Here is an 18704-nt window from a genome sequence, read left to right as displayed (position 1 = left end):
CGAAATGAATATGACTTTGACCCAAAAGATTGGCGCTTTTCAATAGGGCCAAGAACGACGTTTCTTTACCCAAAGCATTAACTATCTTTTCACAAGCTTTAAAAAATTACTTTAGAGAATAGAAGAATCTATCTGTCCAAAGTATTTTACTCTTGACGAGGTATATTATTTTCTGATAAATTTAGGTTTTCTTGGTCTGTAGTAAGTAAAGTGATATTATTTTCCTCGATAGTAGTTATTTCTGCTTCTTCACTCCTTGGTATTTTTTTGGGTGGTTCATCATTCTACAAATTACAAAAAAATGTTACATCACGATTAATCAAAGTAAAGCAAATGAATTATTAAAATTATACGCTTTGGTCACATTTTGAATTTTTTAATACGACTTGAAATTCTAAAATTTTTGTAATTATCTGCATAAAAAAATCGATACCTATATTCTTATTCTATCTATAGTCACGCATGCATTATCTAAACAGGTGCATTAGGTAAATGTCTCTTACTTTCAAATATAGCAAATAAATGCTCTAATTTCTATATTTTTCAGAAACTCCTTTAAAGAATCCATATATCCAAAAATTTGTCCATAAAAAATGACAAATGCATGTTAATAACGATCACTAATTTGTTATACGATATGGCCATGTTTCTTGAATGAAGAACTTCCTAGCGTATTTTTCTTATTATCTTAAAACAAAGTAACTTGCACTTGGTTGAATGAAAATAGATTCAAGAGAAATTTTCGAATTTTTAAAGAGAACCAGTTTTCTTGAGTTAATAGAGTTTTTCTTCAGGCAAAATATTTTCTTTTACGCTAAAATAAATTCTCTTGCCACTAAATTTTTTTTTTTCAAGAACGATGACGACTTTAGTTCAAGTCTATCTTTTTTATCAGTGTAGTTATTTTCTATTATATAATATATAATTTTATTATTACTATTTAATTATATAAAAAACTGTTTTTTTAATTATATTTTTTTTTTCTCCCTATTGATTATCCATACGATATTTGATATCAAAATTCATTTAATTTTAGATTACTGTAATCTGCAAAATGGAGGCACCAGATTGAAATAAAAAAGTTATTGTCAGCTTCTGGTATTGTCTGTAAAATATTACTCTAGAACCTTTTAATGTAAATTCCGCCAGTGACATCCTTATTATAGCGCAGATTATACAGATTATAATCTTTGTTTTTTCTTTATTGTTTTTCGTAGTTCCAATTTTCGGAATCGGGCACTAGTTAGGTGACTAGTTTGCGCACATAGCACGCCCACTTATGGCCTCTAAAATTGTGCACAGCGCCTGACCGGCACAGTTATTAGAGAGATATCGGAAAACCGAATAGCGTCATCCAGTATTTACGCGTACCTTATCATGGTTACCATATGCGCGAGTCAATTTTTAACGCAACACCCGCTAATAACGTTACCGCCTGACGTAATTTGCAGATCAATTACACCAAGCACTCTTTCTAAATAACCTCTGATAACGGTTAAAAATTGCTTAAATGGGCATGTGCGGGTATTTGACAACTGGAGCCGGCCGGCGAGATCTTTTATTTTAGGTTATGTTTGAATTGTTTTGAATTATTGCTTTAGTTTTATTAGGTAATTTGATATTTAAGTAGCTGGGATTAGTTTTAATTAAATAATATGGCCCAAAATATGGATTCCACCTCTTCCAATACTAAATAACCTATAAAGAGTGTTAGGTTTACAGCAGATGACGACTTAGCCCTTCTAAGAGAATTTGTTGCTTGTTGCCCTACACCCACTGGCAGACGTTGAACAATAAAGTACTGGAAATAAGCCCTTTGGCCCTTTAGTTTTAAAATACCTCTCTCTCTCGTCTGGTTTTGGCTCTGCTACTAGGCAATTGCCAGCTCAATTTCATGATGACCTCAATGTTGTCTGGCTGTACACCATATTGGGGCCATCTACCATTCCACAATAATCAAAACAAAAAAAAAGGTCCTTATATGATCATTTCGAAAGCTTCTCCCACGCTGGTAGCATCCGGCTACATAGGGCCTGGTTACCCCCGTGACAACGTGAAAAAAGAGTTGTCCTTTAATAAATTTTCTCATGGCACTTCAAAGTAGGCGAACTTGTATAAAAATGTTCATGGCACTTATAGTAGGCGAACTTTAAAAATGTTTCACAAAAATATGTATCTGAATGGGACATGAATCCACTTTAAAACTTTTTTACCAAAAAATATTAAGCTTTTACAAAACGATTACAAGAATATTAACAGAAAACAAGAAACAAAAATTGACTCCCGAACAACCAACCATCAGACAGTATTCGATGTTGCCACGACGACTGACCGAACGGAAGTGTTTAAAATACCTAGTAAACAAAACAATTTCAAAGTTTTAATTTCAAAGTTAGGTTAAGTTTAAATAGCGGACGCGACGCGATCAGAATTCTTTCCGATCCGATAACTATAAATGAAGAGACTTGTTGACATACCAACTCATGTAAAGGAAATAACACCTGGCCTTATTAACGTCCATGCACGCTATTCGGTTTAGCGATATCTCTCTATTACGCTGTTTATTGTTATTTTACGCGAGTTTATTTTTGCGCACAGGAAATTTGACTCGTTTGCACATCGTCATAAAAACAATTTTCGTACCACGAATTAGGGACAAGATTTTACTAATAATATAGGATATGTATACTTATAGGATACCTAATCTGTGATTATAGTGAAGGTAAATTTGTAAAAGACGTTATTTACTAATTAATAATTATCATACCGGACACACATTTAAAATGCTCCATTAGTAAAAAAACTAATGTTAATCATTATAACTGTTTGTTTAAATTAGCAGTGTTGAATGGGAATATAACTTTATGAGAGGATTGGCTATTTTTTCGGCAAAATTTTATCTTTATATTTACCCGGTACGTGGGTATACAAAAAAGGCATAAAAATAAAATAACCAGCCAAAAATCCGTAGTTTTCGTCGTGGTCGTGTATAATAATGGCCGCTTTATCGTGACACCGGAAACATAAACATTAAGCGTCATCTTGCAGTATATTTTTCACGAATTTTGACGCAATCTAGGACGACTTCTTCAGTGTAAAACGGTAATTTTTCATTGGATAACAAAACTTTTTTAGTGGTTTATTATAAATTCGTAAAAAAGGTAGTTTTAAATTTTAGCGAAAAAAATATCCGTCATACCTAAATGTATTAATTTTTCTAGTTCTATTTGTTAAGTTCATTCTATATATATAAACGGGATTTGGTTTAAGTATTTAATACTCATTTCCAACTACAGCCTATTGCTGCCTTCCCGTTACCCTACGCCACACATCTCGATTTAGAGCGTCATCAGCTTCTAGGTTACGAGCTTCCATTGCTTCCGTAACCGTTCCGTTCCAGGATTTTCTAGGTCTACCTCTCTTTCTTCTGCCCTGGGAGCCCATTGAAAAACTCTTTTTTTGCCACCTGTTCTCCGGCATACGCAGAACATGTCCAAACCATTTTAAGCTGGATTTTCGATTCGATCCAGTACTGTCACCTCCGATGCATTCATGATACGCCTGACCTCGATGTTTGTCTTTTTTCCATCCTAGATATACCTGCACTTCTTCCAGCAGTCCATTTCAACAACTTGGATTTTGCGCTTCGCGTCTGCACTCAGAGTCCATAGCAAAGAACTGACTCTACCAATGTTCTTCCAAGTCTCTTTTTAGTTGTTGCAGACAAGTTTCGGTCCCACCAGAGGCTGTTAAGACATCCAATAACTAGTTTACTCTTCTGAATTCGGGTTTGTATTTCTACTTTGCCCAAACCCTCGTTGTTGATAGTAGCACCCAGGTATTTATGGTTGTTGTTGAATCTGGACGTTATCATTAATGAAGACTTCAAAACAAGCGTTGGAATTGACAGCTATGTATTCGGTCTTCTTTAGACTAACCTGAAGTCCCTATTTGTTGTATTCTTGATAAAGCCTCTTAGTCATGAACTCTAGATCGTATGAGTCCTGCGCAATCACGACCTGATCGTCTGCAAAGCTCAGGGTAAATAGTGTGTTGTCCTCAATGGGTATTCCCATACCTTGACATTTCGTCTTCCATTCCCTAAGGGCTAATTCGACGTAAGCGTTGAAGATCAGAGGAGATAAGCTGCATCCTTGTCGCAACCCTTTTGTGGTGTTAATTGGATTAGATAGCCTGTGTCCTATCTTAACGTACGATTCATTTTCTTTATATAGCTATTTTATTATCTTAAGCAAAGGTCTATCTACTTCTAAGATATTCAATACTTCCCATATCTTGCTGCGGGGAATAGAGTCGTACGCTTTCTCCAAATCAATAAATGCTAGATGGACTTCTTGATCTACTGCTATCTTTTTTTCCATCACCTGCTGCAGGACAAAAAGGTTATCTGTGAAAGATTTCCCCGGTGTGAATCCGCTTTGGTCTTCCGAGATTTGTCACCAATACTGTCCCTGAGCCTACCCTGTAGCACCTTTCCAAAAAGTCTGCTGACCGAACTGTTAATGCTTAGGCCTCTATAACAAGTGGGGTCGTTACGATTTCCCTTTTTAAATATGGACACTATGTGAGCCACTCGCCATTCTCGGGGTAGTTTACTTTGCAGGCAGCACTGGTTAAATAGCTCTGCCAGACGCCAGCGCAGTCTTTGGGTTCCACACTTTAACAATTCGGCTACAATATTACCAGGACCTGGTGACCGTCCATTTTTCATTCTTTTGAGACTTTGATGTACTTCTCTTTCGCTTATCATTAAGCTCATTCTGATTCTGAAAAGTTCATTCTGAAAGTTCATTCTGATAAATAATAATTTTTAAGATAAAAGAAATCAAACAGAAAATCGGTAGAAAACTACGTCCTCCGAGTTTCCTAAATTTTTAACATGTCTGCTCGAAATAGCTAAAGGCTCAGGTTGGACTATCCATTTTACACCTTCAGTACAAGGAGAAAAAGTCAACGAACCTTCATAAAAGAAGTAATTCTTGTAAAATACCGGTGTAAGGAATTTTATAGGAAATGGGCAGATCATAACGCAGTTCATTGGAAACTTAAGATGTTTCAGTGATTGAATAAATGGTTCTAGATATGGGTTATCAATAGGAGTAGTCATAAAGAGGTAACTCAACATTAATAACATTCCTTGTCTTGCTGACTCCATAATATAACAACTACAATTTCCATTCTGTGCAAAACTAACTTGCATCTCGACAGCGTACCTTTTTGTATTAACCATATGTTCTGATCCATCGTCATCCATATTTCCCCATCGAAATCTAATGTTGAAAAACTCGTAAACGTCACTTTCTAAAGGTCCTCCTGTTATCTTGGGCTGCTTGTCTCCATTCCATTTCGTGTACAGCACCGCATTCAAACCGCTTTTATACAATTCCATTTCACAAGGCGCACAAATAAACTCTTCTGAAAACTGAAGCGGGTCGAATGCAGATAGTATCGTGATAGCACATGAAGTTATTAGACTATGATGAGTTATAACTCATTATAACTCAAGAAAGGGGGACACACAATAGATCTGTAAGGTCGCGGTGATTAACATCCTTCCCACACATTCTACATTCTACTTGCATCTAGAAAGCATACCTAATTGTATTAATCATTTGTTCTGATCCATCGTCATCTCTATTTTACCTTGGAGATTTAATGTTGGAAAACTTATAAACACCATTTGCTAAAAGTACTTCTGTTAGCAGGAATTGTTAATTAAAATATCCAAACGAGTAATACTAAAAAACCTATTTAAATATTTAATATTCTTTATTTTCTCATTATTGTAAATTACATGTATATGTTTTTATTTAGTCATAAAAGAATATTTCTCTTCCATTGGGCAGTTGTACAGGTCTGGAATTACAAGTTATTGGTAGGAAACTACGTCCACCGAGTTTCCTGAATTTTTTAACTTGTCTGCTCGAAGTAGCTAAAGGCTCAGGTTGGACGATCCATTTTACACCTTCGGTATAAGGAGGAAAAGTCAACGAACCTTCATAAAAGAAGTAATTCTTGGAAAATACCGGTGTAAGGAATTTTATGGGAAATGGGCAGATCATAACGCAGTTCATTGGAAACTTAAGATGTTTCAGTGATTGAATAAGTGGTTCTAGATATGGGTTATCAATAGGAGTAGTCATGAAGAGGTAACTCAACATTAATAACTTTCCTTGTCTTGCTGACTCCATAATATAACAACTACAATTTCCATTCAGTCCAAAACTAACTTGCATCTCGACAGCGTACCTTTTTGTATTAACCATATGTTCTGATCCATCGTCATCTGTATTGCCCCATCGAAATCTAATGTTGAAAAACTCGTAAACGTCACTTTCTATAGGTCCTCCTGTTATCTTGGGCTGCTTGTCTCCACTCCATTTCGTGTACAGCACCGCATTCAAACCGCTGTTATACAATTCCATTTCACAAGGCACACAAATAAACTCTTCTGAAAACTGAAGCGGGTCGAATGCAGATAGTATCGTGATAGCACATGAAGTTATTAGATTATGATGAGTTATAACTCATTATAACTCAAGAAAGGGGGACACACAATAGATCTGTGAGGTCGCGGTGATTAACATCCTTCCCACACATTCTACATTTTACTTGCATCCAGACGCATACCTAATTGTATTAATCATTTGTTCTGATCCATCGTCATCTCTATTTTACCTTGGAGATTTAATGTTGGAAAACTTATAAACACCATTTGCTAAAAGTACTTCTGTTAGCAGGAATTGTTAATTAAAATATCCAAACGAGTAATACTAAAAAAACCATTTAAATATTTAATATTCTTTATTTTCTCATTATTATAAAGTACATGTATATGTTTTTATTTAGTCATAAAAGAATATTTCTCTTCCATTGGGCAGTTGTACAGGTCTGGAATTACAAGTTATTGGTAGGAAACTACGTCCACCGAGTTTCCTGAATTTTTTAACTTGTCTGCTCGAAATAGCTAAAGGCTCAGGTTGGACTATCCATTTTACACCTTCAGTACAAAGAGGAAAATTCAGCGAACCTTCATAAAAGAAGTAATTCTTGGAAAATACCGGTGTAAGGAACTTTATGGGAAATGGGCAAATCATAACGCAGTTCATTGGAAACTTAAGATGCTTCAGCGATTGAATAAGTGGTTCTAGATATGGGTTATCAATAGAAGTAGTCATGAAGAGGTAACTCAACATTAGTAACATTTCTTGTCTAGCTGACTCCATAATATCACAACTACAATTTCCATTCTGTACAAAACTAACTTGCATCTCGACAGCGTACCTTTTTGTATTAACCATATGTTCTGATCCATCTTCATCCGTATTGCCCCATCGAAATCTAATGTTGAAAAACTCGTAAACGTCACTTTCTAAAGGTTCTCCTGTTATCTTGGGCCGCTTGTCTCCACTCCATTTTGTGTACAGCACCGCATTCAAACCGCTGTTATACAATTCCATTTCCCAAGGCGCACAAATAAACTCTTTTGAAAACTGAAGCGGGCCGAATTCCGAATCGTAATAGCACATAAAGTTATTAGACTATGATGAGTTATAACTTATTATAACTCAAGAAAGGGGGACACACAATAGATCTGTAAGGTCGTGGTGACTAACCCCCCTCCCACACTTTCTACTTTCTACTTGAATCTAGACAGCGTACCTTTTTGTATTAATCATATGTTCTAATCCATCCTTATCTCTATTTTTTTATGGACATTTAATGTTGGAAAACTCATAAACATCATTTGCTAGAAGTCCTTCTTTAACTATCTATATCCAAACGAGGAATACTAAAAGGCCTATTTAAATATTTAATATTCTTTATTTTCTCATTATTATAAAGTACATGTAGATATATGTTTTTATTTAGTCATAAAAGAATATTTCTCTTCCATTCGGTAGTTGTACAGGTCTGGAATTACAAGTTATTGGTAGGAAACTACGTCCACCGAGTTTCCTGAATTTTTTAACTTGTCTGCTCGAAATAGCTAAAGGCTCAGGTTGGACTATCCATTTTACACCTTCAGTACAAGGAGGAAAAGTCAACGAACCTTCATAAAAGAAGTAATTCTTGGAAAATACCGGTGTAAGGAATTTTATGGGAAATGGGCAGATCATAACGCAGTTCATTGGAAACTTAAGATGTTTCAGTGATTGAATAAGTGGTTCTAGATATGGGTTATCAATAGGAGTAGTCATGAAGAGGTAACTCAACATTAATAACTTTCCTTGTCTAGCTGACTCCATAATATCACAACTACAATTTCCATTTAGTACAAAACTAACTTGCATCTCGACAGCGTACCTTTTTGTATTAACCATATGTTCTGATCCATCGTCATCCGTATTGCCCCATCGAAATCTAATATTGAAAAACTCGTAAACGTCACTTTCTAAAGGTCCTCCTGTTATCTTGGGCTGCTTGTCTCCATTCCATTTCGTGTACAGCACCGCATTCAAACCGCTGTTATACAATTCCATTTCACAAGGCGCACAAATAAACTCTTCTGAAAACTGAAGCGGGTCGAATGCAGATAGTATCGTGATAGCGCATGAAGTTATTAGACTATGATGAGTTATAACTCATTATAACTCAAGAAAGGGGGACACACAATAGATCTGTGAGGTCGCGGTGATTAACATTCTTCCCACACATTCTACATTCTACTTGCATCTAGACGCATACCTAATTGTATTAATCATTTGTTCTGATCCATCGTCATCTCTATTTTACCTTGGAGATTTAATGTTGGAAAACTTATAAACACCATTTGCTAAAAGTACTTCTGTTAGCAGGAATTGTTAATTAAAATACCCAAACGAGTAATACTAAAAAACCTATTTAAATATTTAATATTCTTTATTTTCTCATTATTATAAAGTACATGTATATGTTTTTATTTAGTCATAAAAGAATATTTCTCTTCCATTGGGCAGTTGTACAGGTCTGGAATTACAAGTTATTGGTAGGAAACTACGTCCACCGAGTTTCCTGAATTTTTTAACTTGTCTGCTCGAAATAGCTAAAGGCTCAGGTTGGACTATCCATTTTACACCTTCAGTACAAGGAGGAAAAGTTAACGAACCTTCATAAAAAAAGTAATTCTTGGAAAATACCGGTGTAAGGAATTTTATGGGAAATGGGCAGATCATAACGCAGTTCATTGGAAACTTAAGATGTTTCAGTGATTGAATAAGTGGTTCTAGATATGGGTTATCAATAGGAGTAGTCATGAAGAGGTAACTCAACATTAATAACTTTCCTTGTCTAGCTGACTCCATAATATCACAACTACAATTTCCATTCAGTACAAAACTAACTTGCATCTCGACAGCGTACCTTTTTGTATTAACCATATGTTCTGATCCATCGTCATCCGTATTGCCCCATCGAAATCTAATGTTGAAAAACTCGTAAACGTCACTTTCTAAAGGTCCTCCTGTTATCTTGGGCCGCTTGTCTCCACTCCATTTCGTGTACAGCACCGCATTCAAGCCGCTGTTATACAATTTCATTTCGCAAGGCGCACAAAAAAACTCTTCTGAAAATTGAAGCGGGTTGAATTCAGATGGTATCGTAATAGCACATGCGGTTATTAGATTGATTGGTGATTGTTTCTGACCAGCCGCATCGGTAAATAGATCTTTCCAAACAGATGGTCCATTGTGGTGCTCGTACCCGTAATTAATAAGTTTTTTGGTGTCGTAGCCTCTGCTTGTATTCAGTTTGCTGAACATGTCGTTAAGGTATAACGCACCACAAATAAAGGCAGCTACGGCTAGATAATAAAATAATCCCACTTTATCTGGGAGATAGTTGCCAATACAATCCATAACGGAAATTTTGTAGAAACTTATTCGAATATTCTGTTTGACAAAATCTTATCAAAAAATGTCAAACTGGAACTTCATTAAATTTAAATCAGGTTAATGTCAGTATGACAGTGACGCTAATGTTTTAAAAAGAAACGAGAGATGTTTTTTGAAACACCCTGTATAATCTAACTGACACACCATTGACAATGACAAATAATTTATTTATGGAGGTATTGTGTGTAGGTGTTTTTCAGGTATGTTTTAGTATTTACCCATAGACAAACAAATAAAAAGAGACTGGCAAATTAAATGGCAACGAGAGGGACAACGTTCCCGTAGCGCAACTCAGAACGCAATATTTCGTTCTATTTATGTTGATCTGCGCATTGCGTCTATTGGGCCCACTATCTCATTCTAATATAACAAGAGAGAAAGAAGCAGCCATATAAAACGTAATTTATAAATAGAAATTAGAACAATCGCCTTTCGTTTTCGTCATCATGACAACGTGATGACAATTCGTCATGTTTGTTAATTTTTGTTTTGGTGATTTACCTTTTTTTCTAAACTCTCCATTTCATTGACTTATGAATATGGATAGGGAACAAATTCCTTTGTTCCATATAGATATTTATATTTTGTTACTTATAATTTTAGGTTATACTATTTATTATTTTATTTGCTGCAGGAGCCAGTATCATCTATTTTTTATATGTATTGGTGCCCCCTTTCTCTGATAGATATGTTAAAGACACCTGGTAAAATAAAAGTAAGTAGTTATATTTATCATCTTATTAAGAAAAAAGTAGAAGTAGTATCAAAAATATTTCGAACCTCTCTTAACACAACAAATTAATACAATTAACTTTTTTCATTTTTTGGGTAGGTAGTTTATAGCTGGTTTATAGTAACCAGGAACTTTATTAATATACCTATTTTACTTTTGTTTTAGGATTAAAACTGAACTTAAAAATGGTTTAGGATCATGATTCTCGTAAAGTCTTCTTTGCTTGGATATTCAGTTTTTTTCGAAAATGAGATTTTTAATGCCTTTTAAAAAAATTGGCCGATCGTTTCCTGCAACAGTCAGTTCTTCTGCATTTAAAATTGGTAGGTGGGTGGAATAAACACTGTTATTTTTTGTTATTATATTATAAAAAGTTTATTTATTTTTATGTATAAATAAATATGTTAATAAAACAGTACAATTTTTGCTTTTTCTTTAATTTCCCTTATAATAGTAGTATTCTTTCGTTCTGAAAGAAACTGCAAATATTCACTGATTTATTCCCTACACCACGTTCCCTTTACGTGGTATAGGGAATAAATCAGTTTAAGTGAAAATTTTCACTTTCAGAATGAAAGAATACTACTAATAATGGTTAATTTAAATTTTCCGCCAGCCAGAATGTGCGATAATGTCTTACGATACGTTTTATACCTATCTCTTTCTTTTTCATATAAAACACACATAATAAAGAAAGATAGTAATAAAGACGTACGTCCTGCCATGGTCCTGCTAATTGGTTTCCAAATTGTTATTCTGAGTTGCGCTACGGGAACGCGGTCCCACTCTTTACCATGGGATTTGTCAGTCTCTTTTTATTTGTTTGCCTATGTATTTACCCAAGTAGCATCTATCTGACTTCGAACTAAATCTGACCTGAAGCGACGTCCGGTCAGACCTTTATTTTTTTCGTAGAATCTAAAAATCGATTAATATATAGGGTGTTCCATTACAAAAAACACAACTTTGATGTGTAACTTTTTTTGGGACACCCCGCAGAACTCATATTTTTTAACATATTTTCAAAAAATGCCTTTAAGTGATCTACATACGCTCTCAAAATTTCATTTCAATATCTACTGATGTTCTCCTTGGAGCCTCCGCGGCGTATGAGAGGCGCCACCCTGTATACTATCTTAAAAAAGTGACTGCCCATTTTTTTAAGGAGAAAACAAAAACTAAAATATAGTTGCACAAATGCACAAATCACTGATACGCAAAGTGAGGTTACGTGGCGTACGTTGGAATTATATACGTCATAATACGATTGCCGGTCGTCCGGTTTGATGACTTCGGTCGTGTGAGACGACTAATTTTGGAAACCCGGTCGGAATTGGTATATTGGTAGTTCATATTAAGTCGGACACAGAAATCCGCCATTCTTAACAAGTATTCTATTGTCAGCCATTTTAAAATCGTTTTTTGTTTTTAAAATTCATATTCACATTCCGATTTCTAGTAGAATAATAGGGAGTTTTCGTTGCTTTAAAAAAATTCAACGGTACGGTTAACAGATACGTAACCATAACCGCTATTTTGACAGATAAAAAAACAGTTTTCGGACTTTCGGTTCATTGGTTCGGAGCCGACATACGATACGATAACCGAAAACTGACAGCTGAGCACAGCCCGTAGCGTAGTGTTATGATTTTTGGTTTTTGTATTGTGGTTTGATTTGAAAGTGCTTTATATGACTTTATTGGGTATCGCTATATAGGATGGACAATTTAATTTTATTGGACTCTACTGATGAATTGGATTTGGAGGATGCTATGCTGTTGGAAGGGTTTGAAAACAACATCGAATATCGAGCAGAACTTTATAGGGAGTTCAACCTAGAAATATTATCTGACCAAGAGTGCAAAGCTAACTTCCGCTTTGAAAAAAAAGACATTCCTCGATTAGTTGAAGCACTAAGAATTCCCAACGAGTTTAACACAGATAAAATAAATAATCAAAACATAAACAAAATAGAATGAGGTTAGGTTAGATCTGTATTTTTCAATGTTGTGTTTCTACTGCGCTAGTGCGCATGCGTACCGCTATGTTAACGGCTTTGGCTAACGTCCGTAAAATATCGGCAGCTAGCGGTTACGATATACGATAATCGAAATTGAAATGTCAAAGTTGTCAATTAGCGTTAACCGGCATTGCAATTTGTAAGCAACGAAAACTCCCTAATATTGATAAGGTTGAGTTTGGGGGAATCACAGTACAGTTTTATGATTAAACCAGCTAGAAAATAAAAAAAAATATTTTGCGAGTTACTTTTTTATTTCATAAATCTACGTAAATTTGACCAAAAATTTCTTCGTTGCGTTTTTTTGGCATCTGAGTGTAGTATAGAACGTTAAAGAGAGAGAAAAATGACCGACATATAAACGAAATATATCTCGATATATTTCGTTTTCTAGGGTTGAAAGGGCTTCGGGATTCCGCAAGTCATAGAAAGCCGGTGGGTGGCGACGATAAGCGTCGACCGGGGTGTTGATAAAAGGGCTTAAAAGGCCGCCCGGGACGAGTCGTAAGCGATGATGCGACGCCGCCTGTCGTTATTTATTATCCTCGTTAGGTTTTTGCGGCGCGTCGTCGTCACTCCCTTTCGCAGCGCCGCCACTGGCCGCTCGAACAATATGTGCCACCGACGAGGGTGTTAAAAGAATACTTTCGTGTGAATCATCTGCCGATTTTTATCTAATGCAGGTGATTTTTGATTTTCTATTATAAATGTCGATAATGCGTATCAGATATTAATCAGTAGAGTAGGTGCGTTAAAAATTGAAACTCCTTTTCAATTACGTTGGTAAAGATGCATTTGTTCAAGAAAATTTACGCCTAAAAAAGCTTATTCTTAGAAATACGAAAAAAATGAGGCAAGATACTCTTGGAATGAATAAAAATCGTTTTCTTTATTAAGAATTTTAACCTTGAAGTTGTAATCTTCATTATTTGTCATAGGAAATGTCATTATTCGCGGCAAGGATTCTACGCTGTGTCTACGCTTCTTCTTCTTTGACATGCCTACAACCATTAAAATAGAATAAAGTCCGAATAGTAGCAGCGACGCGACGCCGCGCCATTCCAGTGTAAAATAGTGATGGGCAAAACTGTTATTTTTAGATAACAGTTGAAACTGTTATAGTTATTTATAAAAAACAGCTTAAAATAACAGCTTAAAAATAACAGGTTTCTTTATTTTACTGCTAAATATCTGAAAGAGTATGAGACGGTCACCGCCAGGCGTATTAACGCAGTTGCAAGTTGCAACAATGACGTGCTCGGTGGTAGTATTTCAAGGGTGTCAAAACATTTCTAAATATCGATTGTTATCTAAAATACCTCTCTAAAAACGGTGGTTGTTTACAAATAAGCGCTGTTTACAAATTGCGATATAAAAAAGCCAAAATTCCGCCACTCGTCTATACCTATACATTCCGATCTACCTACGCCCTGCCCCTCGATCCGCGTAGATCCTGAATTGCGTAGCAGTGTACAGGGTACATCTCACTCGACGGGCGAGAAGCTCTTAGTTATGATTTTACCATTTGCGGTCAAAAAATAGCAATATAAGAAAATGTGTAGTATATTCTTCATAAGTAAACCAACTACACACTAGAGTTCGAATTAATTTTACACTTAAACTAGCGTGTACCCGCGACTTCGCGTCGAATTAATAATTTCTAATGGTGATGATAAAGCAAAACAAGAATTTCCATTGACATACAAACTGGATAAAATTTTCTCACATTTGCCAAAAATAAGCTTTCTAACGTCGAGCAGTTTAAACAGAATCGTGGTTAATCAATTACTCAACTTTTTGGAACACCCTGTATGATTTTTTAAAAAATATGTAAAAAAAACAAAATAAATTATGCGTGTCCAGAGGTTTTCCCGAAAGACTAACCGTTTTTTAAATAACAAATATTGTAATATTTGAGGGGCGTTTTCACCCTGTTGGAATTTGAGATTCGAGAAACCCCTCCTTATCGAACCTCAACCCCACAGTCAATCCGTTTGCAAAAAATCAGCTTTAAACGTCCATCAGTTTAAGCAGAATAGTGATTACTCAATGGTCATATTTTATGAAACACCCTGTATATATTTTTAAAAATCTTAAAATATGTAAAACAACATAATAAAATATACGTGTTTTAAGAGTTTTTCCGAAAACTCACCGGTTTTTAAATAAAAAATATTCTAATATTTCAGAGTAGTTTCACCCCCTTAGAATTCGAGTTTCGAAAAAATCCCTTCTTATCGAACCTCTACACACTAAAGTCAATCCGTTTTCCAAAAATCAGCTTTTTTACGTCAAGGGCTTTAAGCAGGATCGTGATTAATCAATGACCAGATTTTTCAAAACACCCTGTATACATTTTTAAAAAATCTTAAAATATTATTCTGAAAATTTTTCAGAATAAATAAATACCTAAATATTGAAACTTAATAAGTAAGTGCTGAAACATACAGCGCCATAATATCTCGACCTCCGTCCGTTATGCTCGTAACAGGTTGAAACAGAATGTATCTAAAACAACTGATGGCGTTATTCCCCAACCTGTTTCGAACCTCCATCGACAATCGACCGATGCAGCAGCGTTCCTTTCCCACACCGATTATCTCGACCGCCGCCCTGTTATGCTCGTAACAGGTTGAAAAACAACATATCTAAAATGACTGCTTCTCTAACCGGTTGCGAGCCTCCATCGACAATCGACCGATGAAGCAGCGTTCCTTTCCCACTCCTGTTATCTCCACCGCCAGGCGTTATGCCCGCAACTGTTTCAAAAAACCTGCTTCTTTTATATCCTATTATTTTTAAGCTGTTGTAAATACGACCATCGACGGTATTGACCGAAGCAGCTACGTTCGCCGTAGCGCTTTCCCCACTCCGTTGTCCGTTGTCTCGCCGCCTGTATCGATGGTTGACGAAATAACATGTTTTCCATCCATTATGGATCATCCATACTAGTTGTTTTTTGGAATTGCTTCGAGCAGCATAGAATTTCGTGGTGATGCAGAGCGCCGACTTCGTTTTTCGTTTCACGAGCGGCCGATCTCTACGTGTCGTTATTTTATATCTGTTATTTTTTAGAAGTAGTAACGGTTGCGTTATGTTATTTATAAATAATTGTTATAAAATAACAGATAGTTAAATAACAACCCATCACTAGTGTAAAAGTAAAAGTATTTTGGTGTATTGTGATGATTTAGTGTTTTTATTTTGCTGTGTAACACCAAAGGTTCCAACCCCCAACTGTAATACCAAATTTAGTTCAGAAATTACCAGTAAAAAATCGAACTAAAAATGTATATACAATAAAATACACCCTGTATCTTCGAAACACAGCATTTTAGGACATAAGTTTATACGAACTTTTTTGCTCATTTTTATGCGCAGAATCTGCTGCCGAAGTTTAAAACGCCACCGTTGGGTGACAAAGTTTATAACGGAAACTCAGATTCACAAGGTTCCGTTACAAATAGGTTCCAGCTAGCTCAGTAAATAATTAAAAAATATATGCACAGAACAAGAGATATCAAAAGGGAGGTGTATGGAAAAAGTGTACTGATTGAAAAGTCTAAAATGTACTGGATTGTTTAATAAATACTAAATTTAAAGTTAAAACAAATTGTCAAGATCTATCATAAAATGTAGCAAATATTTAAATATGAAATAATGAAATAGATATATACTAGTAAAAATTAACTATCCCTAAAATAAATTTAATCATGAATAGTATCACAAAATATTGTTGTGACTAAACTGTGAACAACCCTGATGCGGATTTGTGATTATGATTAAATGACTATAAAGAATAAAATGAAATTTAAATGTAAAAATCCCCTGGTATACCAAGTTCACATACGATCGTATATTTAATGTAGTAAATTTTAATCAATCATAAACGCAATAAAATAAGAGATGAGTAAAGTCTTATCTGTCATCCAGTGGTCGTTCCAGTCAGTCCATGAGAAAATCCAGGTGTCTGGTCTTCAGTATCCCAGTGGCATTCCTCGTCACAGTGGCATTCACGTCACAGTAGCAATAGTTGCAGTACGCAGTACCCCAAATCCAGTACAAAAAAAATTATAACAATCTTAAGCTAAATCATCTTAAACTCTAAAGGAGTACAGCCGAGGAAAAGAAAGAAGAAGAAGAACCCTAAAATATGATCTATTTTAGTGACATGTTCTGATTTGGACATAATAAAATACCTTTCCACCATGTGGACGTTCCAAAACAAAATGGCGTCGCCACACGTTACTCCATGGAAAAGGGTTCTTTAAAAGTCCTCGTACTCATCTCGTACGACCATCACACACAGTCCGTGTTGTAAAATCCTGTCCTCTAAAATAAATAGTTGTACAAAAGAACATTACACAGCTCGAACCACACACAGACCAAAATCGCCCACAGCTAGTGCCAAAACTGCACAACCAGTCTTCTCGACCCACAAAAGAATTCCAGACAACTCCAAAGAATCAATCCCAATTCGGAACGGCAAGGCAAGGCCAAAAACTTCAATGGAGTTTTTATCAGTCAGTCAGGATCAGAAATGCTGCGTTTACCACGGCGGTTCGAAGTAGAAGAGGGACGAGTTATTTGCAAAATCCTCAGAACATGCTCGATTCCAAGTCAGAAATACCAACATTAAATTTAACACAGGCAACCAGTAAAACAAAAGACCCAAAATAAAATTTGTCATAAAATTTTATTTAATGCATACGGATTGAGTGAAACATTTTATTACATCATAATAAAATTATAATAATCCCTATATGAACATAATATTTTCGGAAAATTATTAATACATTTTCCGATCATATAAAAACCGATTAAAAAGATCGAAAACCTAATTTACAAAGATCGATCTGTCAACCTTCAACGCCGGTGTCACACGATCAGCTGACAAACAATTGAAACGTCAGTCTGTAAATCGTAATATAAACAAGACGAAATTTAGGGAAAAATCAACTATAATCAGGTAAAACCAATTGATTACCACAGGAAAAATACATAATAAAATGCTTAACCCATATGCATATTGCAGACCCAATATTCCCACTTGTTGCGTTGAAAACAGACAAAAGATAATCACATCAAGTCTATGTTCAAGAATCCCCCGAAGAAATATGCCAAGAAATCACCCTAACACAAGCATAAGTCTAAATAAAGAATTAGTAACCACTGTAGAAAGAAAGGTAGGTTTTAAACAGACAAATTGATATTATATTAATGAGGTTTTATATTACAGTTATCGGAGACAACTCCACCCAAGAAATTGTTGTTATGATGAAACTTCCCAAGTAGCATTTTCACGACTTGCGACCACATGTTTACTAAACACAACGTTGGATTAGTTACAAAAAATAGTTAGCTCTCTACCTTGGGTATTAAAATAAATTTAAACGTTTTTATAACGTTGTGCCGACGTTGGACTAGTACTACAGCAAAGTAGAAGTTTCTGCGACGTCGAATAAACGTTGTCTTGTAACCCTTTTTGCTTAAGTGATCTTTTGGTGATTCGGACAACGTAGTTACAACGTTGGACAATATAGAGTTTTCCGACGTCAGTTTCAGGACCTATTCCAACGTTATGCAAACGTCGTCTGTTTTACTAATTCCAACGTTGTTTAGATTTCCTTATTCTTACGTTGGTAGGACGTCGAGTCACTACCTTTTTTGCAACTGTATTGAACCATAACCTTAAATCTTAAATTTTCACTTCATTGTTCTGTTCAGTCAGACAGTTCAGTGCTGTTTTTTGTTTTTATAAAAAAACTTAATTAAAATGGGACATAAGAAAGGTACATATAAAACTAAATTTAAATATACATCGACATATATTACCGATAGTTTATCCACTCCCTCGTTTATTTAGATTATAGAGGGCGGCACAAGCTAGACTCTAGGATGACTAAATTAGGCAATCTTGCGACTAGTATACTACCTGTTAAGGCCGAACTGCGACTTTATTAGTCCAGTATGCGACTACTCGAACTACTCCATCTTAATCTCCAAAAACAAAGTGAAAGCCGCCATGTTGTTAAATAAGAAAATGTTTCGTTCCTAA

General features: G+C 35.4%; 3 protein-coding genes across 3 annotated transcripts; all 3 read right to left on the bottom strand.

Moving 5' to 3' along the window:
* Positions 1-5821: 5821 nt before the first annotated feature.
* Positions 5822-6446, bottom strand: LOC115880926 (carbonic anhydrase 1-like). Its single transcript, XM_030898258.1, has one exon. The coding sequence runs from the start codon at positions 6444-6446 to the stop codon at positions 5832-5834; it is 615 nt and encodes a 204-aa protein (XP_030754118.1). The 3' UTR covers positions 5822-5831.
* A 420-nt stretch (positions 6447-6866) lies between these two features.
* Positions 6867-7481, bottom strand: LOC115880925 (carbonic anhydrase 1-like). The gene has a single exon (XM_030898256.1). It carries the CDS (start codon positions 7479-7481, stop codon positions 6867-6869), a length of 615 nt encoding a protein of 204 aa, XP_030754116.1.
* Positions 7482-7834: 353 nt separating this feature from the next.
* Positions 7835-9928, bottom strand: LOC115880924 (receptor-type tyrosine-protein phosphatase zeta-like). The gene is made up of 2 exons (XM_030898255.1): positions 8931-9928; positions 7835-8537 (listed from the first exon to the last, which is right to left on the bottom strand). Exons 1-2 carry the CDS (start codon positions 9855-9857, stop codon positions 7890-7892), a joined length of 1575 nt encoding a protein of 524 aa, XP_030754115.1. The 5' UTR covers positions 9858-9928; the 3' UTR covers positions 7835-7889.
* Between the last annotated feature and the right edge of the window lie 8776 nt (positions 9929-18704).

The sequence above is a fragment of the Sitophilus oryzae genome, unplaced genomic scaffold (genome assembly GCF_002938485.1).
Source record: "Sitophilus oryzae breed Bouriz unplaced genomic scaffold, Soryzae_2.0 scaffold_1660_pilon_pilon, whole genome shotgun sequence".
NCBI lineage: Eukaryota > Metazoa > Arthropoda > Insecta > Coleoptera > Curculionidae > Sitophilus > Sitophilus oryzae.
Note: the sequence above shows the minus strand (reverse complement) of the source record. Positions and strands in the feature narration are given on the sequence as shown.

What these genes read in the sequence shown, in the direction of transcription:
- LOC115880926 (XM_030898258.1), bottom strand. Translation starts at nt 6,446, where the DNA reads ATGGAATTGTATAACAGCGGTTTGAATGCGGTGCTGTACACGAAATGG.
- LOC115880925 (XM_030898256.1), bottom strand. Translation starts at nt 7,481, where the DNA reads ATGGAATTGTATAACAGCGGTTTGAATGCGGTGCTGTACACAAAATGG.
- LOC115880924 (XM_030898255.1), bottom strand. Translation starts at nt 9,857, where the DNA reads ATGGATTGTATTGGCAACTATCTCCCAGATAAAGTGGGATTATTTTAT. An exon ending in GAAGAGAAATATTCTTTTAT is followed by an intron (nt 8,538 to 8,930) that starts GACTAAATAAAA and finishes GACCCGCTTCAG; the next exon opens with TTTTCAGAAGAGTTTATTTG.